The sequence below is a fragment of the Phyllobates terribilis genome, unplaced genomic scaffold (genome assembly GCF_046119375.1).
Source record: "Phyllobates terribilis strain yellow unplaced genomic scaffold, ASM4611937v1 Scaffold_8__6_contigs__length_399053987, whole genome shotgun sequence".
Classification (NCBI taxonomy): domain Eukaryota; kingdom Metazoa; phylum Chordata; class Amphibia; order Anura; family Dendrobatidae; genus Phyllobates; species Phyllobates terribilis.
The window spans coordinates 242,203,431-242,228,658 of NW_027362768.1; the positions used below are offsets into that span (position 1 = coordinate 242,203,431).

Consider the following 25,228-nt stretch of genomic DNA (forward strand, 5'->3'; position numbering starts at 1 on the left):
CTCACACTCCCGTCTGCAAGGCTTCTCTCTTGCTGCGCCAATTCTCTGGAATGCACTACCCCAGACAATCCGGCTAATTCCCAGCATCCACAATTTTAAGCATGCCCTAAAAACACATGTCTTTTAGACTGTTCTATCACCTTATCATACTAATATAACTGTTCCCTGTTCTCCTTTACTAAACTTTCCTGAGAATCTGGTCCCTTCTATCTGTTCCCACACTCTCCATGCACTCAGTAGTGCGTTGTATCTCAACATATACAGATACTGGCTGATGACAGGTTCATGCAGTGTTATGTGAGTACCCCTATTTATTATACTGATGGCTGGACAATGCACTACAAGCAGTTTTGTATCTCCCCTATTTTCTGATGGATTGTAACTTGGCGAGCAGAGACCTCACTCCTCTTATTATGTGTTTTTACTATGTGTTATTCTGTAGTGTCTTATTTTGTCTGTACATGTCTCCTTTAAATTGTAAAGTGCTGCAGAATATGGCGGTGATAATAAATATTATTATATCACATCCAATAGCTCTATCTTAATAAAGTTCATATGATCATCGGCTTTATGTGCACATTAAGATAAGATAAGATATACATTATTTATCCCGGAGGAAATTGCGGTATCACAGCAGCAGAACACAGATCTCGAACATGACACATATGATAACATAACATTTGGAATGCTTTAGACCAGGGGTCTCAAACACGCGGCCCGCGGGCCGCATGCGGCCCCTGAGGCTGCTTTATGCGGCCCGCAGGCACAGACCCCTTGACGATCCCGACCTGGTCCAGGAGGAGCCGCCGACAGCAGCGCTGCATTGCCGCACAGAGACTGTCTCCCAGCACAGCATTTCCAATGCCAGCCGCCGGCCAATCAGAGGCCAGCAGCTGATATCTGCGTGTCGGCGCAGCGAGTATGACGTCATTGCCATATGCAGATGTCAGCTGCTGGCCTCTGATTGGCCGGCGGCTGACATTGAAAATGCTGTGCTGGGAGACAGTCTCTGTGCGGCAATGCAGCGCTGCTGTCGGCGGCTCCTCCTGGACCAGGTCGGGATCGTCAAGGGGTCGGACTCTGTGGTGCCTGCGGGCCACATCTGCAGGAAGGCCGCCGAGGGAACGGAGGACAGGTGAGAATCATCTTTTTTTTTTTTCTATTTTATGTGTGTGAAGAACAGCACAGGGGGCACAGAGCCACAACATGGGGACCGGGATGGGGCACAGAGCCACAAGAGGGGACCTGGATGGGGCACATAGCCACAAGAGGGGACCTGGATGGGGCACATAGCCACAAGAGGGGACCTGGATGGGGCACATAGCCACAAGAGGGGACCTGGATGGGGCACATAGCCACAAGAGGGGACCTGGATGGGGCACATAGCCACAAGAGGGGACCTGGATGGGGCACATAGCCACAGGATGGGGACCTGGATGGGGCACATAGCCACAAGATGGGGACCTGGATGGGGCACATTGCCACAGGATGGGGACCTGGATGGGGCCAGAGCCTCAAGATGTGGACCTGGATGGGGCACATAGCCTCAAGATGTGGACCTGGATGGGGCACATAATGGGGACCTGGATGGGGCACAGAGCCACAAGATGGGGACCAGAGCCACAAGATGGGGACCAGAGCCACAAGATGGGGACCAGAGCCACAAGATGGGGACCAGAGCCACAAGATGGGGACCTGGATGGGGAACATTGCCACAGGATGGGGACCTGGATGGGGCACATTGCCCCAAGATGGGGACCTGGATGAGGCACATTAGTACAAGATGGGCGCCAGGATGGGGAACGTTGCCACAGGATGGGGACCTGGATGGGGCACATAGCCACAGGATGGGGACCTGGATGGGGCACATTAGTACAAGATGGGGACTTGGATGCGGAACATTACTACAAGATGTTTTCCATTATTACTATATGATGCTAATTGTAAGACAATATTACTGTATGTGGCCAATTGGGGGAAATAAAATTGTAAAAAAAATAAAAAATAAAATAAAGCATGAAAAAATATTGGGCACTAAAAATGCTGTTTTATATGTAAACTAAAGTAAACACAAAAAAGTGCACGTTTATTATCGCCACATCCATAACGACCCAAGCCATAAAAAAATAAACACGGCAAAAATGTTCAAAAGGTGTACACAAAAAAAAATGGTATCACTAAAAATGTCACATTGAACAAAGAATGCGGCCCCCCAAATTAAAATTTTTTCCATGTGCGGCCCATATACCCAGCCGAGTTTGAGACCCCTGCTTTAGACATTGCTTTAAACTGCTTTAACCTGCAAGAAATACAACTGATCTGGGGATGCTAGGTAAATATGGGTGATTAGTGCTAGCATTGAAGGGAAACTTAGATTTGGATAACTTTCAGTACTTATAACAATTCGCTGAAAGTCTAGTTGATATATCTCCAAAATTAGAAGACTCACTGACAAAGGGATAAAACTTAACATTTATTAATATCTCCAAATAATATAATATACAAATAGTGCTCTAGATATTCAAATCCTGGTGGTTAATCAGGAAATGACTGAATTGGCAGAACACCCAACATATATCCTATGTCTCGAAATATAAAGTTAGGTGCAATCAGCATCCACATACACAAAGGTCTCATCGCGTCTCTATGCTTTTCATTGTCCCATCCCTGAACGACTCATCAGGAGACTTTTATTTACTTTTATATACTTCACTATGAACAGACTGAAACCCCTAAAATCATTTAAATGACCCACTAGCATGATCTCTAGCCATTCAAGACACTTTGGTGATACCCCGGAAGTGCAGTAATCACTTCCGTCCACCTCAGAAGCACTATTGGACAGACATGTTACGATTTCGTTTTATTCCTTTGTCAGTGAGTCTTTTAGTTTTCAGTATTTACTGCAAATCTATTATTTCTCCTGAATTTTCAACTGGAAATGCAGAAGTGCATATGAAATGTGACCAAGTCACTGTAAAAGGAAGGAGAAAGTTTACATAAAAAAGAAGTCTTCACTTAAAAAGAATTATTCCTTACAGTTTTTTTTTGTTTGTTTTTGTTTTACAGTTTGTTCCCTCCAAGCCTATTTGCAGTGCCCATGTCTGATATTCATAAAAATGAACTTGACAGTGTTTTTCTTGGGGTTATTGAAGCACTTATTCTCCAGTTGTTGCCCTTCAGACCATTTATGGAATTGGTCTTGAGTGAATTTCCAGGTAAGACGTGTGCAATTTTTTTTTTTCAGTTAGATTGTAACACAAGCTACCTTCCTGTTATCTAATAATTCTCCAACTAACAAGGTCTAACAGAAACCGCTTCCAAGATGGTTACAATTGAGCAGGTTAACATTTTTGACATAGTAAAGAAAAATCCCTGTAAAAACATTACACACTGGCTCTCCAAGATGGCTGGCTTGTTTGTACAAAAAAAACTATTTTATGAAATAAAAAAAACTTTATGTAAAAAGGGAAAGAAAACATAACTTGCTTAAAGAGAACTTGTCACCTGAAAAAAAAACGCTATTGACCTGCAGATATGGGGTTAATCTGCCAGTTAATAGCGTAGTGAAATGGCAATGGCACTTACACCCCCGCTGCTGGGAAGAAATAACTTTATTCCTTCTGTTAGCATTCCGGTTTCAGTCACAGGGTGGCATCGGCGGGGGTTCAATCACTGCCATAGAGCGGCGACTGTAACCACAACCCCAGCACTGACTGACAGCATTCCCTAATCCTGAGCTGCAGACAGTCAGTGCCTGGGGCATAGTTACAGCCATCACTCTCTATACACAGAGCGGTGACTGAACCCACGCCAGCACCACCCCCATGACTGAAACCAGGGCGCTACCGGGAGGAATAAAGTTCATTCACTCCTGGCAGTGAGGGTGTAAGTGCCGGGCAGGTTCAGAATGCTATTATCCTACATATTAACTCCATATCTGCTGGTTAATGGTGTTTCTTCAGGTGACAGGTTCCCTTTAAGCTTAATACATACTGTATATACAGTACATTCCTATAACTTATCATATAAAATATTTTAATGTAACGTTATAGTAAAATAATCAACAATCCACCAGGAGATATGAAAAGTGATACTTGGGGACCCTCACGTGTTATACTATTTAGTGATATTTTTTCCACCCTCATTGTTTGAATAAAGTCTATTGTATTATATTCTTAACCACAACAGAAAACCAGCAACTATCAGGCTGATTTTCATAGGAAGATATCAAAAAATAGTTTAAAATATAATAATTTATTTCATCATTATTAAAGGCATAATAAAATTGCAAACACTTTCCATGACCAACCAATTACCCTTTGCACTAGAATAATATTTGACGTATTCTTAATATATAAGGTGCCGCTGCCATACATATTATTAATAAGCAATCATATATGCCTATGATCTCTATGCAACATAATACATCAATGTCAAACCAATTAAAGTGCAAACAACAGTTATATATCTAAAGATACTGTGCAAAATCCTGCTTAAATAACAGCCAATCAATGTGCAAACAGCAATTCTATATCTACTATATACAGTGCCTACTAGTAGTATTCAACCCCCTGCAGATTTAGCTGGTTGACACATGCGGAATTAACTTGGCATTGTGACATTTGTACTGTAGATCAGCCTGGAAGTGGGAAATGCACTGCCGCAAATTTTTTTTTTTTTTTTTTTTTTTTTAAAAAACGTTAAAAGTTAATTCAGAGTGTCATTTATTATTCAACCCCTCAAACCACAAGAATTCTGTTTGGTCCCCCTAAAGTATTAAGAAGTAGTTCAGGCACCAAGAATAATGAGCTTCACATGTGTGGATTAAAGATCTCTTTTGCCAGCCTTTTCTGACTATTTAAGACCCTCCCCAAACTTGTGAACAGCACTTAGACATGGTCAACATGGGAAAGACAAAGGAGCATTCCAAGGCCATCAGAGACAAGATCGTGGAGGGTCACAAGGCTGGCAAGGGGTACAAAACCCTTTCCAAGGAGTTGGGCCTACCTGTCTCCACTGTTGGGAGCATCATCCGTAAGTGGAAGGCTTATGGAACTACTGTTAGCCTTCCACGGCCAGGACAGCCTTTGAAAGTGTCCTCCCGTGCCGAGGCCAGGCTTGTCCGAAGAGTCAAGGCTAACCCAAGGACAACAAGGAAGGAGCTCCGGGAAGATCTCATGGCAGTGGGGACATTGGTTTCAGTCAATACCATAAGTAACGTACTCCACCGCAATGGTCTCCGTTCCAGACGAGCCCGTAAGGTACCTTTACTTTCAAAGCGTCATGTCAAGGCTCGTCTACAGTTTGCTCATGATCACTTGGAGGACTCTGAGACAGACTGGTTCAAGGTTCTATGGTCTGATGAGACCAAGATCGAGATCTTTGGTGCCAACCACACACGTGACATTTGGAGACTGGATGGCACTGCATACGACCCCAAGAATACCATCCCTACAGTCAAGCATGGTGGTGGCAGCATCATGCTGTGGGGCTGTTTCTCTGCCAAGGGGCCTGGCCATCTGGTCCGCATCCATGGGAAGATGGATAGCACGGCCTACCTGGAGATTTTGGCCAAGAACCTCCGCTCCTCCATCAAGGATCTTAAGATGGGTCGTAATTTCATCTTCCAACAAGACAACGACCCAAAGCACACAGCCAAGAAAACCAAGGCCTGGTTCAAGAGGGAAAAAGTCAAGGTGTTGGAGTGGCCTAGTCAGTCTCCTGACCTTAACCCAATTGAAAACTTGTGGAAGGAGCTCAAGAATAAAGTCCACATGAGACACCCAAAGAACCTAGATAACTTGGAGAAGATCTGCATGGAGGAGTGGGCCAAGATAACTCCACAGACCTGTGCCGGCCTGATCAGGTCTTATAAAAGGCGATTATTAGCTGTAATTGCAAACAAGGGTTATTCCACAAAATATTAAACATAGGGGTTGTATAATAATTGACCCACACTTTTATGTTTAAAATTTAATAAAATTCAACTGAGCAACATAACTTTTTGGTTTGTAAGATTTATGCTTCTGTTCATAAAACCTACTCTCGTTTGCAGTTTGAAGGCTCTAACTTATTTGCATCTTATCAAACCAGCTAAATCTGCAGGGGGTTGAATACTACTTGTAGGCACTGTAATTGGCTTATCCCGTCTGTCTGTCCGTCCAGGAAATCCCGCGTCGCTGATTGGTCCGGCCACGGCCAATCAGCGACGCGGGATTTCAGAACAAGATGGCGGCCATTAGCGGCTCATCTGCCGCACGGAGGTCAGCGGCGATGCAGCCGGGAGATGACCGGCACTAGCCAGTCATCTCCCGGCTGCTCGCAGCAGAAGTGCCCCGACCGGCGGCCTAGGCGGCGCCGTTCCCCGGTCCTCCCTTCACACTTGCCGTCGGGAGATCAGCTGCCCTAGCCGCTGATCTCCCGACGGTAGCCGCATGGAGGTCAGCGGCGAAGCAGCCGGGAGATGACCGGCGCTAGCCGGGAGATGATCGGCTGCTCGCAGCGGAAGTACCCGCACAGGCAGCGCCGGTCCTCACTAACATGGTTCGCTGATTGGTCCCGGCCGCAACCAATCAGCGATATTGGCGCGAAATTTAAAACACCACTTCTCTGATTGATCACGGCCAGCCGGCCGCGACCAATCAGCGACTGGCGCAGCCCGGCCGCGAATTGCCGCCGGATTTGAAACACGCAGGCCACCGTCGGGAGATAAGCGGCGACGCAGCCGGGAGATGACCAGTGCTAGCCGGTCATCTCCCGGCTGCTCGCAGCAGAAGTACCCCGACCGGCGGTCTCGCTCCCCGGTCCTCCCTTCACACTTGCCGTCGGGAGATCAGCAGCCCTAGCCGCTGATCTCCCAACGGTAGCCGCATGGAGGTCAACGGCGATGCCGCTGGGAGATGACCGGCACTAGCCGTCCTCCCTTCACACTTGCCGTCGGGAGATCAGCAGCACTAGCCGGTCATCTCCCGGCTGCTCGCAGCGGAAGTACCTGCACAGACAGCGCCGGTCCTCACTAACACGGTTCGCTGATTGGTCGCGGCCGCGACCAATCAGCGATATTGGCGCCAAATTTAAACACCGCTCTGCTGATTGGTCCCGGCCGCAACCAATCAGCGATTTTGGTGCCAAATTTAAACACATTCTCCGGCCAATTGGCGCCGGATTTAAAATAAGTATGCCACCGTCGGGAGATAGCAGGGCTGACTCCGCCCATGTGGTCATGTGACTCACCAACTGCCCATGACGTACTGAACATGTTTTGTCAGTCACAGTGTGTGATGTACTTCTGTCACGTTTAATGAATACGTTCTGTCAGTCACAGTGCGACATAGTTCAGTCACATTTACTAAACACGGTCAGTCAGTGTGATGTACTTCTGTCACGTTCAGTGAACACTTTCTGTCAGTCACAGTGTGACGTACTTCTGTCACGTTTACTGAACACGTTTTGTCAGTCACAGCTTTCTGAACAGATACTTCTTTACTGCACGTTATCACGATTTACGCTTCCTGTCTTCCAATGGGTCGTAAGCGAAAATACGCCACGGAGGATGACAGAAATGCAGCAGAAGCAGCAAGGAAACGACAACGTCGAGAGCAACAGACACCACAACAAACTGCTGCCACACAAGCCCAGAATGCGGAATCTCACAGAAAACGTCGGCAACAGGAGACACCACAACACACTGCTGCCAGACAAGCCCAGGATGCAGAATCTCACAGACAATGTCGGGAATGGGAGACACCGCAACACACTGCCGCTAGGCAGGACCACGATGCGGAATCCCATAGACAATGTCGGGTGAATGACTCTCCAGAATCCAGGGCAAACAGACAACAACACGATCGCCAAATTTATAAAAAACGAATGCTCTACCAACTAAGGCAAACCCAGCAGAATATTCAACAACTTGCACGTTACGTAACAGACAATGAAACTGCAATTATTAAACACTACTCTGGGAATATGAATGCAGTTTGTTCTAAATGCGACTCTCTGAATTTCATTGATGAAAAACCATCTGACAATCAGTTTACGCAATGCTGCCAAAAAGCAAAAGTTATGCTATCGAGACGTCACTACTCCGATCTGTTTGAGCAGTTGATGAAAGGAACGCATGAACACAGTAGAAATTTTATGGAAAATATCAGAAGTATCAACAGTTCTCATGCGTTTGCTTCATTTGGTGCCAACATTGCACCGCCCCCTGGATTTGGACCGTATTGTTTTAAAATTCACGGCCAGATCTACCACCGCACTGGAACACTTCACCCAGAAATAGGACAACCACCAAAATTTGCACAATTATACATCTTTGATACAAATGAGGTTACAGAACAAAGGATGAACCTGAAAGAAAATGAAAAGTGTAATGCTGAACTGATGAACCTAATTGCCGTACATATACAAAAAAATCAGCCCATTTGCTGCCGCATATCGCATGCTAAAAGACGTCGAAGCTGAGGAGGAACAGAGGGCTATACAAAATGGGACTGAAATGCCTTCTATTATCATGGCCAGTAAACAAGATCCCTGATGTTACAACAAGCCACGTGTAAGTGAGGTCGCAGTTGTTTTTCAAAACTATGATGGAGAGCCTCCTTTTCAAAGGGATATATTAGTCCATCTTAAGCCAGACCAAAACAACCCTTTCGTTCCTAAAACACAACGAATTAGCATTTTGCACAGCAACCTTGATGCTCTTCTGTATCCGCTATTCTTTCCAAGAGGTGATCCAGGGTGGCATGAAAACCTACACAAGCAAGGAACTTCAAGAAGAATTACACAACTGCAGTACTACAGTTTTATTCTGTCTGTCTGAAATTACTTCAATCCTATTTTAAACAGTGGGAAACTGACACAACAGTACTTAGTCGACGCATACGTTAAAATTGAAGCTAATCGTCTAAATTTCATACGAATGAACCAAAAACAACTTAAAGTTGAAACTACTGCGTTGTTCAAGAACATTTGCTAAAACAATCAATTCAAAAGGGAATTCCAATTGGAAAAACAGTAATTCTCCCGTCGTCGTTTGAAGGTAGCCCCCGCAGCATGCAACAGCGTTATCAAGATGCAATGGCAATAGTAACAAAGTATGGAAGACCTGACATTTTTGTAACCATGACCTGTAATCCTAAATGGCCGGAAATTACCGAAAATCTAGAACCCTGGCAGCAAGTTGAACACAGGCCAGACTTAGTTGCACGCGTATTTCGACTAAAACTCAGCAGCCTTTTTAAAGACATCAAAAATGGACTTTTTGGAACAGTCGTAGCAATGGTACACATCATATAGTTTCAAAAACTAGGTCTTCCACATGCGCATATACTAATTGTCTTAGACGCGGATTCCAAGTTTCGCACGGAGGAAGAAATTGACAACATGGTGTGGGCTCAAATTCCTAACCAAGAAAAGTATCCTGAATTGTATAATATTGTAGTCTGTCATATGGTTCATGGCCCATGTGGTGTATCAAATCCAAAAAGTCCATGCATGCAAAACAGAAGTGTACAAAAGAGTTTCCAAAGCTGTTGAAACAGCACACTGTTAAAGACTTGGATGGCTACCCATCCTTACCGGCGACAACACATTGATAACATTGTACACAACAAAAAAATTATAAATAACTCATAGATAGTCCCATACAACCCGTACTTATTAAAACGCTTCAACTGTCACATCAACGTTGAAATCTGCGCTTCAATAAGAAGTGTAAAATATCTTTTCAAGTACATCTACAAGGGGCATGACAAATCTAACGTTGAAATACAACTGAAAACAGTCAATCACGATGAATCATCAAGTTTTGTTGACTCAAGATATGTGAGTGCTCCAGAAGCTGCTTGGAGGATATTTGCGTTTCCAATGCATTCACAGTCCCATGCCATTATACTTTTAGCTATTCATTTACCAAATCAACAGCAGCTTTATTTCTTTGAAAATGCTCAAGTCGAAGATGTCTCAAAATGGAATGGAATGTTTTTTGCTGAACCAACGTGACGAAAACGCAAGGCAGTATTTGTATCGAGAGATTCCAGAGCATTACTTTTGGAATAAAACTTGGAATCCAAGACAACGAGGACTTAGCAGAATAATTGGACGCATGTATACTGTTAGTGTCAAGGATCAAGAAAGATATTGCCTTCGGCTGTTACTACTGCATGTCAAAGGAGCTAGAAGTTACGACAATTTGAAAACAGTTAATGTAGTATTGCACGATACATTTAAAGCTGCCGCTTTGGCTTTAGGACTTCTATTGGATGATACTGTGTGGACACTTACTTTAAAAGACGCAGTTACCCTACATATGCCTAAGAAACTTCGCAAATTGTTTGCCTACATTTGTGTATTTGGACCGCCTACAAATCCGGCTCAACTTTGGACAAATTTTAAAGAACATATAATTGAGGATTACTGCTTACGTCTTCACAACAGAAGTGGAAATTGTCAAAATTGCGAATCTTATGCCATGCAAGATGTCCAAAATGTCCTACTACTGCATGGAAAAACGTTTTCAGACTTTAATTTGCCACAGCCTGCAAGTCAAGTGCCACAAATTCCAGAGTATGACGAAGCTTGTGAATTATTGTTGACAACAGAGAAGAAAAACTCCTTAAATGAAAAACAACCGATTGCATATGACACTATTGTGAGTGCTGTAGAAAACCAAGCAGATCTAATGCCAAAATGTTTCTTTATTGACGGTCCAGGAGGCAGCGGTAAACCATACCTCTATGAAGTTTTAATGCATCACGTTAAAGGGTTGGGAAAAGTCGTATTGCCATCGGCTACAACAGGAGGTCGCACTATGCATTCACTCTTTGGGATACCAGTTCCAGTCAATGAAATCTCCGTTTCCAGAACAAAACAAGACACATTTGCAGGAAGACAGTTAAACAGTGCAAATGTTTTGATACTTGATGAGTGCACCATGGCACCAAAATATGCTTTGAGCTTAATTGACAGACTTCTGCGTGAAGTTATGACTACAAATGTTGCTGAAAAAAATGAAATTCCTTTTGGAGGTAAAGTTTTTGTAATTGGCGGAGATTTTAGGCAATGCCTTCCAGTTATACCAAATGGAACAAGAACAAATATTATCGAGTCCAGCTTAAAAATGTCTGACCTTTGGAAACAGTTTAATAAACTCCAACTAATTAACAACATGCGATCTTCTGACCCAGAGTACATCAACTGGCTTATTAAACTTGATAATGGTGAACTTAGCAATGAATACAACCTTGGAGAAGACATTATTGAAATACCAGAAGACATGTTGTGCACTGACTGCATCGTAAGTGATGTTTTTGGACAACGTGTTGAAATTGATGTGAATGACCAAAGCAGTGTTGAGAGGGCCTCTTCCTATGCAATTCTCTGTCCCAAGAACGATGACGTAGCTCTGCTAAATTCCCGGGTGATGGATAGAATGCCTGGAGAGTATAAATTGTGCAAAAGTGATGATTCGGTGGATGTAGACAATGAAGATGAATGAGAGCATTATCCAGTTGAATTTTTAAATAGTGTTACGCCATCAGGAATGCCATCCCAAAGACTACAACTTAAAGTTGGACCAATCGTAATGTTGCTGCGGAATCTAAATACAAGAAATGGTCTATGTAATGGAACTCGCCTTATTGTTACTGGACTCCATTCCCACATAATTCAATCAAGAGTGATCACTGGATCAGCAAAAGGAGACAAAGTGTTCATTCCACTCATTGATTTATGTCCTTCGAACACCGGTCTTCCATTTAGGCTTCGGCGTCGACAGTTTCCAGTAAAACCAGCATTTGCCATGACAATAAACAAGTCACAAGGTCAAACTCTACACCGTGTTGGCATATATTTACTGGAGCCCTTTTTTGGTCATGGACAACTCTATGTTGCATTTTCAAGAGTTAAAATAAGATCCGTCAAGGTGCAAGTTTTGGATACCCCTTTACAAGGAAAGTTGCTTAGAGATAGTCAAAAAGTATTCACAAAAAATGTAGTGTACAAAAATATTTTGAGTTGATATTGTTAAGAAATATATTATAGGGTCGTACTTCTTTTGTCCGATGATTTATTTAAAAATATAGTTAGATATTCATGTAATAGTTTATATATTTTGATCATCTGTTTAATAATTTCATTCAGTTGTATTAAGTTCTATAAACAATAATATATAATGATAAAGTATTATTTTAGCCAGAAAATCCAGTGTATTCATTGCATTATTCTTAAATCTTCATAGCAGCATCTGCTACTAAAGTGAATGCAGATTTGTGCATCTCCACGCACTTAGTCCCGGCGTGGAGAGGAGCAAATCTACAGACAGCAGCAACTCAGGGCAGTATCTGAGAGCGCGTGCTGTGCCTCCGATCCTGCCAGGAGCTGCTGAAAACAGGACAGACAGCGCTGGAGCAGAAGTAAGGAAAGAAGGTGAGTATTAGTGTTTATTTTTTTAACTGTGCTGTGGGGATGGGGGAATGAGGAGGTCATACAAAACCAGGATGAGGGGGCCATACAAGCCAGGATGAGGGGGCCGTACAAGCCAAGATAAGGGGGCCATACAAACTAGGATTAGGGGAATGCGGAGCCTTACAAACCACAATTAGGGGATGAGGGAGCCATACATACCAGGATATGGAAATTTAACAGTAGCTGCTGCATTTCCCACCCTAGGCTTATATTCAAGTCAGTAAATTTTCCCAGTTTTTTGTTGTAAAATTAGGGGTCTCGGCTTATACTCGGGTCACCGCGCACAGGCAGCATGTGACCTCCGGCTGCAGCTGGCTCTTGCTTCCGCTTATGTCACGACTATTTGCGGCTGCAGCCAAGGGGTCTCCTGTTTCGCGTTCCACGGTGAGTGATGGGCTGTGGGCAGGGTTATCCCCCATCCCGTCACGCCCGGCATCTACCGCATGCGCATTCATTCACAGAGCGCGCAGTGGATGCTGGGTGTGACACGATGGGGGATAACCCCGCCCACAGCCCGTCATTCACCGTGGTATGCGGAACAGGAGACACCTGGTTGCAGACACAATAGTCGTGATGTAAGCGGAAGCAAGAGCCGGCTGCAGCCGGGGGAATTACGTCCTGGCTGTGCGTGGTCAGCGATGTTGTCACAAACAGTATTGACAACATGATGTAATTACAAAATTCATTAGGGGCCCCGGGGGGATACATTGGGGGGTTAATTTAAAGTAGTGCACAACCCATTTAAACACTGCTTTGCTGATTAGTCGCACCCGGTCGGCCTCATACATATTCTAGAATACCCGATGCGTTAGAATCGGGCCACCATCTAGTATAGTTATAAGGTGGAAGTGCAATCGTATGTTGGCCAAAGAAGCTGTTAAGCGCAGGTATATGAGTATATCAGAGCTAGTGTCTGTCCATGGAAATGGATGTAAAATATCTGCTGCTGTCATTTCCTATATGTCAGAAAGGTTTTGAGACATACTTACAAGGATTATAATGGCATGCTGTGAAAATAGGTGTTGGTTGTTTGTCCTCATAACCTATATGAAAAGCAGGCGGAAAAAATACTTGATTTTCCAGCCTATTATCAGAAATTAGCATTTAACCCCCTAACTCGGTTTCAAGATCAACTGGTACAGATATTGGAAAAGGCCCATGAGGACAACATCATTCCAAAAAGAATGGTTGAAGTGATAAAAAAAAACTACATCGTAAATTGCCGACCTTATATCTGTTACCAAAACTGCATAAGGATCCGTTGGATCCTCCCGGGAGACCAATCGTCTCGGGAAATGGCAGTCATATGTATGGTAATTGATTTTTTCCTACAGCCATTGGTATTGACTTTGCCCTTTTCATAAATTTAATGAAATAATAAAAAAAAAAATACGTGGGGCTTCGCCCTATTTTTGTGTCCAGCCAGGTACAACTAGGCAGCTGGGGGCTGGAATCCGCAGTGCAGGGAGGCTCAAGCTTTCTGGGCCCCACCCACTGCAAATTGCGGTCCGCAGCCACCCCAGAAAATGGCACGTTCATAGAAGCGCCATCTTCTGGCACTGTACCCAACTCATCCAGGGCCCTGGTGCGGTGGCTAACTGGGTAATAAAGGGGTTAAGGCCAGCTTGGTATTATCAGCTGGCCCTAAGCCCGAAATTCATGGAGTCACGCCAATATTAGACATGACCGCCATGAATTTCTAGTAAAGTATTTAAAAAAACCACAACACTCAGAATAAAGTCCTGTAATTGAAATAAACAGACAATTTTTTAATGTTCTAAATTAAACCATACTTACCATCACGCCCATTCCAGCTGAAGCCAATGTCTTCTGCAATAAAAGTAAAATAATAAAGCAACCTGATCCTTACCTTTCCATGGTACCCAGGACAGCTTCAGCTCTGCTACATTCACATGACAGGCTGGATCGCAGCCGAAAGCTGCCATCCAGCTTGCCATGCCACAGACACTGAGAAGCGCAGGCATGCTTGCGCTCCTCAGTGTCTGGCTGTGACGGCATCCAGATGAGCCGAGTTCATGTCCAATGAACTCAGCTCACCTCATGCACGTCACTGACAGCGTGGGAGAATTTTCCTGCGCTCAGCACTTGAGCAGGAGAATTCTCCCACGCTGGGATGGCATTGAGATGACAGGCTGGATCGCAGCTGAGTGCTGCCATCCAGCTTGTCATCCTTCAGAGACACTGCAGAGCGCAAGCATTACTGCGCTTCTCAGTGTCTGCGGCATGGCAAGCTGTATGGCAGCTTTCTGCTGCGGTCCAGCCTGTCATCTCGATGTAGCAGAGCTGGAGCCGTCCTGGGAACCATGGAAAGGTAAGGATGAGATTGGTTTATTATTTTACTTTTATTGCAGGAGATCGTTGGCTTCAGCTGGAATGGGCGTGATGGCAAGTATGGTTTAATTTAGAACATTAAAGAATTGTGTGTTTATTTCAATTAAAGGACTTTATTCTGGGTGTTTGTGTTTTTTTTTTTTAACTTTGACTATGGGCTTAGTAATGGGGGTGTCTTATAGACGCCTCTCCATTACTAACCCGGGCTTGATGTCAGCTGGCATTATAAGCTGACATCAACCCCAACCCTATTACCCCACTGCCACCGCTACAGGGCAGTGGGAAGAGCGAGGCTAAGTGCCAGAATTGGCGCATCCTATGGATGCGCCATTTCTGGGGCGGCTGACGGCTGGTGTTTCTAGCCTGGGAGGGGGCCAATATTCATGGCACCCTTCCTGGGCTATTAATATCAACCCCCAGCTGTCTGCCTAGCCTTTGCTAGCTATTAAAATAGGGGGGACCCCACGTCATTTTTTGGGGGGGGTCCCCCATTTTAATAGCTAGTAAAGGCTAGGTATTCAGCTGGGGGCTGATATTAGTAGCCTGGGAAGCTCCGTGGGTATTACCCCCTTCCCAGGCTTCAAACATCTGCCCCAGCCGTCTGCTTAAACTCCTCTAGAGACTAAAAGTACGGGGAACCCTACGCCAATTTTTTTTTAATAAATCCTTTATTTTAACACTAAATGACAAGTACAGTAATCAACACTATCACTGTACTTATTATATATGTGACTGACATGTTTCTATCTATCTAATCTATGTGTGATGCTCTATTCTTTCTGTTCTAAATTGTCGGGTACCGGTGTATGCCGCTGATGAATTGCCGGTCGGCTTTTTTAAAGAGACGGGTGCATGAAAATCGGAGGACACTAGTGTGTTCCAAGTTCCCTGCTATGTTTTTCATGCACCCTCCTATATACCCTGCATGCCTGTCTGCCTATATATTCTGCCTGCCTGACGTTTAATTGATCACCGTTCCCATCGATTTGGGCAATTTTTGACCTTCTGCAGACCGCCGGGGGGGGGACCACCAGAAAAATGCTCGCGTTTCCCATAGACTTACATTGGGCTCGTTGCTCGGGTCGAGCACCCGAGTATTCCAGTGTGCTCGACCCGAGCTTCGAGCACCCGAGCATTTTAGTGCTAGCTCATCACTACTTAATAATATGTATGGCAGCTGCACCTTATATATTAAGAATACGGGAAATGTTATTCTGGTGCAAAGGGTAGTTGGTTGGTTATGGAAAGTGTTTGCAAGTTTATTATGCTTTTAATAATGATGAAATAAAATTATTATATTTAAACAATTTTTTGATATCTTCCTATGAAAATCAGCCTGATAGTTGCTTGTTTTCTGTTGTGGTTATATTGTAGTTGGGAAGTAGTGATTGCAGTTTGACATTTGAGTATATGTGTTACATTCTTGTTATGAAAAAAATGCAAAAATCTGAAAAAAGTAAACATTGCGCCTGTGTTTTTTGTATTGTTTTTTTTTTTTTTAATTCTTTTTCCAAAACCACAATTGCATTGTTATTGCATTTTTTACATTTTATTTGAGTCTACTTATTGCATATTCACCCCATTTCAGTTTGTAGCTGTCCTTTATTGTTTCTGTTTGGATGTGATTGCCATTGCTGTGCAGTATTACGTCCAATTATCCATAGCATCAATTCAGTAGCTGACCATATTAATGAAGCTAAGATCTATTACTTTCATTGCACACTGTGTATTTCTCTGTATAGATCTTCCACCTGAGCATCACCTTCCTCATTGCTTGATTCTCACACACATAATGAATAAACTTCCCACTCTTCCTGATGAGATACAAGTGTTATGGTGCACAAGCAGCAAGTCTCCAGCTAGGTATGTATGTGTAGAGTCATTAGACAGCTAGCAATGTTAGTTATAATCCTGAATATAATTTAACAAGCAAAATGTGTTTTATTTCTCAAAAAAACTGATTTGAAGAATTGCTAACACAATCTCTGTTTCTTGGTCCTTTTCAGGATGTCCGTATTTCAAGCAGTGCTACAGAGCTTTGCACGATGTTCTCCTGAGATAGTCCTCCCTGCTGTTCTGCAGGATGAGTTAGAAAAAGGCCAGAACCCAATAACCCTTTCCTTCTATCAATACGTCTGCACCCGCTTGTGTGCCTGCATTGTATTGCAGCCTCCAGGTTGCTTTGCTGAATTAGTAAGTCTAGTGATAAGAATAAGATCTTGGTATGAGACAGATTATACAAGGGGCAGTATCTGTATCAGAACTCTTGGTTTGTTTCTTTGCAAGTCTAAGTAGAAATATTATTGTGCATAAATGTAGGTGGCAATAAAGCAGAATTAATTGAGCTACAATACTTTTAAATGCTGTCCTTCATTTGACTTTGCTTTCCCAAGTAAACATATATAGACAGTTGGAAAAGAAGCATTATTGTAAGGCCTTGTTCATATGTGCAGCATGGCTTTTGTCATCAATTGAATCCCTAGTACATTCCTGTGTTCATCACATGAAGGACCTTTACAAGCGGACACTATTGACATACAATTAGGCCCCTCCAGTATATTAGTGCAGTGTCCATAGACCTGACAGGATGAGAAGCACTGCACTCAAGACTCCTATTGCAGCCTCTGACACACACAATGACATAGCCTAAGGCTTAGTGCCCACGATGCAGAAATGAAGCTGAAATTTTCCTGAGCATTTCTGCATCTCCTAGGCAGAAAAACGCATGCGGTTTTTACATGCGTATTTGCCATGCGTTTTCCCAATGCATTGTATAGGCAAATACGCATGCAGAAACGCACAAGAATTGGTCATGTCAGTATTTTTTCTACGAGTAAAATCTGCGCAGAAAAAATCCGGACCATGTGCACAGAACTTGCAAAATGTCATAGAAAGTCATGGGATAAGGTATGCAATGCGTTTCTGGAGCGTTTACGCGCTGCAAATACTCACCAAAAACACACCAAAAACGCATCGTGGGCACACAGCCTTAGTGTCTGTTCACATTAGTGTTAGCTTTTTCCCATCAAGCTTAGATTGATGTAGAAAACAGATCTGCCAAACAGATCAGTCATATCCAACATGGCTCCTATGAAAATCATGACCCTGTTGTGAACCGAGTCCTAAGGCTATGTGCTCGCTGCTATTTGTATTCAGTTGTTCTGCCCTGTAATAGGGGGTAAACCATGAGAGTAGCCCCTTACATGCCAGACACCTGACAGGCCCTACTGATAAAATCTAGGGCGCTCCACGGTTTAAGGATCTCATAATGAGAGCGCAGTGTATTGTTATGTGCCACCTTGGTGGTGTAACTGCCAGACACAGCTGTGAAATAGCATGGTAAGGGTACAGCAGCCAACTGCCCCTCTTCCCAGTTATAGGAATCACCATTGTTTCACAAATGTGAGGGAGAATATGTAGAAGGGCCCATAGGGCTGGGGCAGCTGCGTCACCAAGGTCATATAGAAGGGAAATCAAGGGAATCTAGTTATCATTTAGCGGCGATGCGTTTTACTATCATTGATACTTTTTTCAGGCCAACATGGTTATATACAGGCAGCGATACACACAGGCTGGGTGCCCACGATGTGTTTTTCAAGGGTTTATGCTGCGGAATTTCCGCAGCGTAAACGCTTCAAAAACTCTTGGTAATCCGCCCCCCATGGTCCCCAATGACAAGCCGCACTGTCAATGCCCATGCTGTGTTTTTTTCCGCAGCGTTTATGCTACGCTCAAAAATCCGCAGCATGTCCATTAATTTTGCGGAAGCGCGGCGTAATCGCCGCCATTGACTTGCATTGAGACGCATATAATCCGTGTCAGTACATTTGTACTCACGGATTATATGCTTTTCAATGTGCGGATGGTACCCAGTTCTGGAGGAGAGGAAACTCTCATCGAGACCTGGGTATCATTGTACCTGTAAAAAAAAAAGAATAAAATAAAGATTATATTCACCTTCCGACGGCCCCCGGTCTCGTTCCTTGTGCTTGCGGGCAGGACGGAAGTACCTTCGGTGACGTCACAGTCATGTGACCGCAGGCCCTTCAGTGCAGTGTCCCGCGATATCCGGCAGCCAGGAACGAGCGCAACTACACACCCCGGGCCATCGGAAGGTAAGTATAGGGGTTTTTTTTGTTTTTTTTTAAACATTCTTTCGGTCACACTATATAAGGCTATGTGCCCACGCTGCAGAAATTTTCTGCTTCATTTCTGCATGTCCTCTCCCAGATAAACGCATGCGGAATTCCGCACGTGTTTATCGTGCGATTTCCACATGCGGAATTGCCTTGCGTTTTTTATTGCATTGCAAAGGCAATTCCGCTTGCGGAAACGCAAAATGAATGGACATGCTGCGGATTTTTCCACGCATCATAAATGCTGCGGAAAAATCCGCAGCATGGGCATTGAACTTGCGGAATCCCCTTGGGGACCATGGGGAGCGGATTACATAGCGTTTCACAAGTGTTTACGCTGCGGAAATTCCGCAGCATATATGCTTGAAAAATGCTACGTGGGCACATACCCTAAATCCATGCTGTTTGCATGGATTTATATAGTGTGACCTAGTTGTCAAGCACTTTCCAAGTGATGCTAAAATCGCCTGGAAAGCGCTTGTCAATCCGCATGCAGAAATGCATGTGAAGAACGCTTCAAGTCCGCATGTATTTGGCAGGAAAAACCCATGTACAATCCGCATGCGTTTTTTCTGCCAGGGAGATGCAGAAATGCTGCAGAAATTTTCTGCTTCATTTCTGCATCGTGGGCACAAAGCCTCAATGCTGCAGTACGGTCAGTGTCACTGGGGTCATATACAGTTTGTGCAGAATTGTGAAAAAAAGGTTTAGCTTTGCAGTATAAATGTTGAGGATAGTGAGCATAACACTATGGAGCAAAGTGCTGAGACCATCCTCTGCCCAAAAAATCCTAATACTACTGCCGGAGCTGTGGAGGCCAGAATTTGCAGCAGTGTCTTATAGTGTGTAGTCCAGACAAAGCCTGACATAGATCGTAATACACAGGTGGTAATATATCAGCCATAGGATTGATGCTGTATATGTGGGTGTGGAGCTGCCAAAGGCTCTAACAATACAGTGAATGGGGCTTAAATATTATAAATGACTCTTAGAAATAGAAATACAATAAAAGTGGAAACCACAAAAAAATGTAACACAATAAAGTGTATCCTTCAGAGAAATGTATAATTCTCCTTCAGAGAATGCAGCGTGTCTCTCAGTGCTCTGATCTTACAGCGGTGTGCTTCTGGTTTTAGGAGCGCTCTCTGCTGTGTGCTGTGCTCAGTGAGAGGATGCTGGAGTCCCTTTTGGCCATTGACGTGTGGTGTTTCTTAGCGCGGTAAGTTCCATTACATCATGTATCACGGTTCTGTACCATCATTTTGCATGTTGCCTTATTACTTTGCTTTTAGGGATTAATAATTGATCATTTTTATTGTAATACTTTCAGATACGGAACTGCAGAACTTTGTGCTCACCATGTTCATATTATAGCCTTTTTGGTAAGTAATTGATGAAGTATAATATTGGTCCTGTATTCTCCCCTGTATTGCTGCCTATGCTTTGTCTGTCAGTTCTTCTTAACCCCTTAGTGACCGGGCCTTTTTTAAAAAAATCTGCCTTGTCACTTTATGTAGAAATAAATCTGGAATACTTCAACATATCCAATTGATTTTGAGATTGTTTGTTGTTTTTGTGACACATTATACTTTGATAATGGTAACTTTAGGTTGATATGTTTTGCAGTTATTTATAAAAATATCAGAAATTTGACAAAAATGTAAAAAAAAATGCAATTTTCAAACTTTGAATGATTATCGCTTTAATTCAGCTAGTCACACCACACAAAAACATTAATAAATAACATTTCCCTCATGTCTGCTTTATATCAGCACCTTTTATAAAATGTTCAATTATTTTGTTAGCATTTTAGAAGGTTTAGAAATGTAGCAGTAATTTTTCATTTTTTTCAATTTACAAAACTTATTTTTTTAGGGAATTCAAAATTGCTTTCGGGTAGTTCATTAACCCTTCAGGTGCTTTTCACGAATTAATGAAAAAATTTATTTTTACCACGTAAATTTTGATAACCTCTGAACAGGCCGCTATAGCCAGCAGACTCTAAGGCTGTTACTTGGCCATGAAACTACCATGGCAAACATCAGGACCACTCAATCAAGATCTCAGTGTCAGTGGAGTGAAAGCGCAGGTCCTAATCATTAACACTTCTGAGCACAGAGTCAATCTTAATTAATCAGGGCCTGTCACTTTTTGTCTACAGACACCCTTAACCCCTTTATGACTAGTTGTTTTTTTTTTTTGTGCAGCACTTTTTTCCTCCTCTTCTTCCAAGTGCCATAACTTTTTTTTTTTATGTGTTAACATGGCCATATGAGGGCTTGTTTTCTGACATTTTTCTAGTTCTAATGTTTTGGTATTTTTACAGCATTTATCCATGGGTTGTTTAATTTGATTAGTTAGTTTTGCTAGCTAGTTTAATAGTTTTTAATCAACCTATGGGACCTGAACCCATGATCGTTGTATTGCTTGTTCTATATACTCCAACACTTTACCTGGACTAATTTTCACTGGTGTTTTTTTTTTTGTTTAATTCTTGTATATTGCTTTTTTCCTTTTTGTCTTTGAAATTTTATACCAGATCACCTTAGCCAAGGGGGTGTGATCCTCAGCTCTTATCAGTGATTGTTTCTGGTAGATTACACCCCCTTTGCTAAGAAGATGAGATTTACAGTAATTCTTACTTTGACCAATAGTTGAATATATATATGAAACCTCCAAATAAAGAGCAATATGTTTCTCTATTTATTTTAACGTTAGAATAGAGACTAGGCATCGGTTTATACTTGCCGACTGGTGGCACTAACAACCACAGATCATGCTACATGTCATTTAATAGCCTGTTTACTACAGGCAGACCGTTGTTGTCGATGTGCACTTGGATGATCAGTAATATACGCTTAGCACATAGTGCAGACCAAAAGATCATGTCACCTGCTGAAAGAGCATTTTGGCCATTCATCAGGTGATCAGAAGCCGGTTTACACTGCACAATTATTATAAAATAAGCATTCCTGGATAATGCAGTGTAGATGCCCCTTAAATTTTACATATACATTTGCATATCTTTATGGATTTTTAAATGGATCACTAGAGTTAATTTCCATTGGTTTGCCTCCATTTTCGACTTCCAAATGAGTTGCAAAGCCATTAGTCCTTAGCTAGGGATGACTCCGTAAAGACATGAATTACTTAATGACAGGTAATATCATTAGTACCTGGTGGGAAGGGTCCAATTCTGGTAGTAGTAGTGTCAGGATATATGTAGGCTGCCCCTTTCTACCTGCCCTCTGCAGTTGTGCCTCAGGTAGACGTAGTGGCTGCACACAATGCATAGTCATCAGGGGTCAGTGCATGGAGATTTATGTTACAACACTTAATTTTGGTCTGTGACCTTCAAAATTATTAATGGTGTTCCCCGATGTTACACTTGACATAAGATACCATGATATTATGGTGGATACTTTGATTTATGCTTTTTTTTTGTGTGTTTCTCGGAAGGTAAGATCAAGCCCTAGCCATGCTTACCAGCTTACTCACCTCACCATCTTGCTGAGGCGTCTGCTCTTTTTAATGGATGCTGATAACCAGGTATGTAATTCTGTCCATCCCACATAAAACCGATTCTGATTTCACAATTGTGAATAGTGATTGCTCTAATAAGAACATCACAAAAACGTTCATATAAAAGCCCCAATGGATTCACAGACAAACTGTAAAACTACATATTTCACCAGGAAGGGAGAGAAGCGCTTCTAATCTAATCACAACATGTAGCAGTTTCCAAATCGGTGCATAGTAGATTGTGAGGCCTCGCAGGCAGGGTCCTCTCTCCTCCTGTACCATTTGCTGACTCTTTTTGTTCAAGATTATTGTAAGTGTTTCTGCTATGTATACCCCTTTTTCACATGTAAAACGCCATGGAATAAATGGCGATATAATAATTAATAATAGTCACCTTATTAAAGGGTTGTAAGATGGTGGACATGTATGGTATATCCACAGGATATGCCACAGATGTCCAATGCGGCTCCCACCTCCCCTTTTACAATGGTGGTTCCCCATCACCTATGTCAGCTCGTGCCCCAGCTGCAGCGCATGCGTGGCATCTCCATTCATTGATATAGGAACTCTGGAAACAGCCAAGCGCACATGGGAATTCCTCATACTTGCTCAGATGATTCCTTGCTTATCGCCAGAGAGCTGAGGAGCATAAAATCATCTTCTACAGGACAAAAATAAAGGCTGAGGCGCAAGCAATTTGTTCTTGGTTCCGTAACCCCTTCCCAACATTTGCTGTATATATATGTCATGGTTTGGAAGTACTTCCCGACAGATGAGGTATATATACGTCATGGCGATTGCCCGCGCAGAGGAGACTGTGCTCAGGCAGTCGCCACCGGGTGTTCAGCTGATATGACAGCTGACACCCGGTACTAACTGCCAGGAGCAGAGCGGGCACCGCTCCCAGTAGTTTATCCCGCTAAGTGCTGCGATTGATATCGATTGCAGCATTTAGAAGGCAGGGAGAGGAATTTATACTCCTCTGCCCTCCGATCGGCTCCCCCGCGACATCATCACCAGGGGCCGATTATTGCCATAGTGACCCGATGTCATCATGACAACATTCGGGTCACCAGGCAATTAACAAGTTAGTTAGATCATGCGCAGTGCATGATCTAACTAACTTGTGTCAGTGCAGCATTGACAGTTTGTAAAGCATAGCAACGCTCGTGCTTTGCTATGCTTCATAAGCCATCAGAGTTGTCAAAGTGAAAGTCCCATAGAGGGACTAAGTAAAAAAGTTAAAAAGAAATTGTAAAAATATTTGAAAACAAAAAATCACAAAATAATAATAATAATAAAAAAGATATAAATAAAAATAATGCTTTATAATTACACTGCAGAACAAAAAGTGGAATAAAACGCAATCAAAAAGATGAATGTAAATAAAAATGGTATAGCTGAAAACGTCATCTTGTCCCACAAAAAAACAAGCCACCGTACAGCTCCATCAGCAGAAAAATAAGAGTTATGCCTCCCAAAGATCGCAGTAAGGCTCGGTGCACATTTATCTTGTGTGCTACGCTGAGCGCTTACACTGGGGTTTTCTGTGTAAATATCTGAAATACGTTATTCAGACAGAACCCCCAGCGGAAGATTCCCTATAATGAGGCAGATGGAGAAACCGTGGACGCTGTCTGGCCTATGATCCAGCGGTGTCCTTCTTTTTAGGCATGCATAAAAGTACCACAATTTTGTACACCTATTTTTAAAAAAAAAAAAAGGAGACCGCTAAACAGAGTCCTGATGGAGTCCAGAGTAACTGCTGCCTCATTATAGTGAATGGATCCCTCGGGGGTTTCATCTGAATCACGTCACTCAGAGATTTAGATGGAAACCCCAATGTAAGTGCTCAGCGTAGACCACAGGATAAAAGTGAGCCCAAACATTATGTAAAATGTTCCCAATAAAAGCTTCAACTCAATCCACAAAAAAAGTCCCCACTCAGGTCTGTCATCTCAGAACGGAAATATAGGGGGCATCCACGTTACTGTTAGTACAAAGGCTCTGGAAAAGCTCTATGGCTCCTCACCTCCAAAAGAAATCCAGCAAATTCTGCACTCCCAAATCCAAAAGCTCCCCTCTCTTCTGAGCCCCACAGTGTGCCTAAACCACATTTGATGTCCACATGTTTGGCATTTCTGTAGCGATGAGAGCTCAAAATAATTACTACACTTGTTAATAAATTCCCAAAGGGGTATGATTTCCAAAATGGGGTCACTTGAGGGGGGTATTCTGCTCTGCTAGCACTTAGGGGCTCTGTATATGGAGTTTGCAAACTATGCTAGGAAAATCTGCGCCTCAGGAAACAAATAGCACTCCGTCCCTCCCGAGTCTTGCCATGTGGCTAAGCAGTACTGTACCAGTTTCACTTTCAGTAAAAATTGTGTGATAAATTTTGGTGCCATTTTTACCCATTTCCCCTTGTGAAAATGTAAAATCTGGGGCTAAAACAAAAATGTTGTGATAAAAATATAATTATTTTTTCTTCACTGCCCAATGGTATAAAATTCTGTGACTCACCCGTGGTGTCAATATGAAAACTGCACCCTTAGGCTATGTTCAGTATTTGGTCAGTATTTTACATCAGTATTTATAAGCCAAAACCAGGAGTGGAAAAATCAGAGGAAAAGTATAATAGAAACACTCACTCCTTCTGCATTTCTCACCCACTCCTGGTTTTAGCTTACAAATACTGATGCAAAATACTGACCAAATACTGAATGTGTGAACGTGGCTTTAGATGA

General features: G+C 43.0%; 1 protein-coding gene across 1 annotated transcript in view; it reads left to right on the forward strand.

Annotated features, from left to right (window-relative positions):
• The window catches only part of FIRRM (FIGNL1 interacting regulator of recombination and mitosis), a 134,754-nt gene that overhangs the window by 75,717 nt on the left and 33,809 nt on the right, over nt 1-25,228 (forward strand). Inside the window, exons 11-16 of the mRNA XM_073644079.1 lie at nt 3,070-3,218; nt 16,566-16,686; nt 16,830-17,016; nt 20,096-20,178; nt 20,290-20,341; nt 22,419-22,508. Coding sequence (XP_073500180.1) covers nt 3,070-3,218; nt 16,566-16,686; nt 16,830-17,016; nt 20,096-20,178; nt 20,290-20,341; nt 22,419-22,508 — 682 coding nt within the window. The remainder of the gene's footprint in view (nt 1-3,069; nt 3,219-16,565; nt 16,687-16,829; nt 17,017-20,095; nt 20,179-20,289; nt 20,342-22,418; nt 22,509-25,228) is intronic.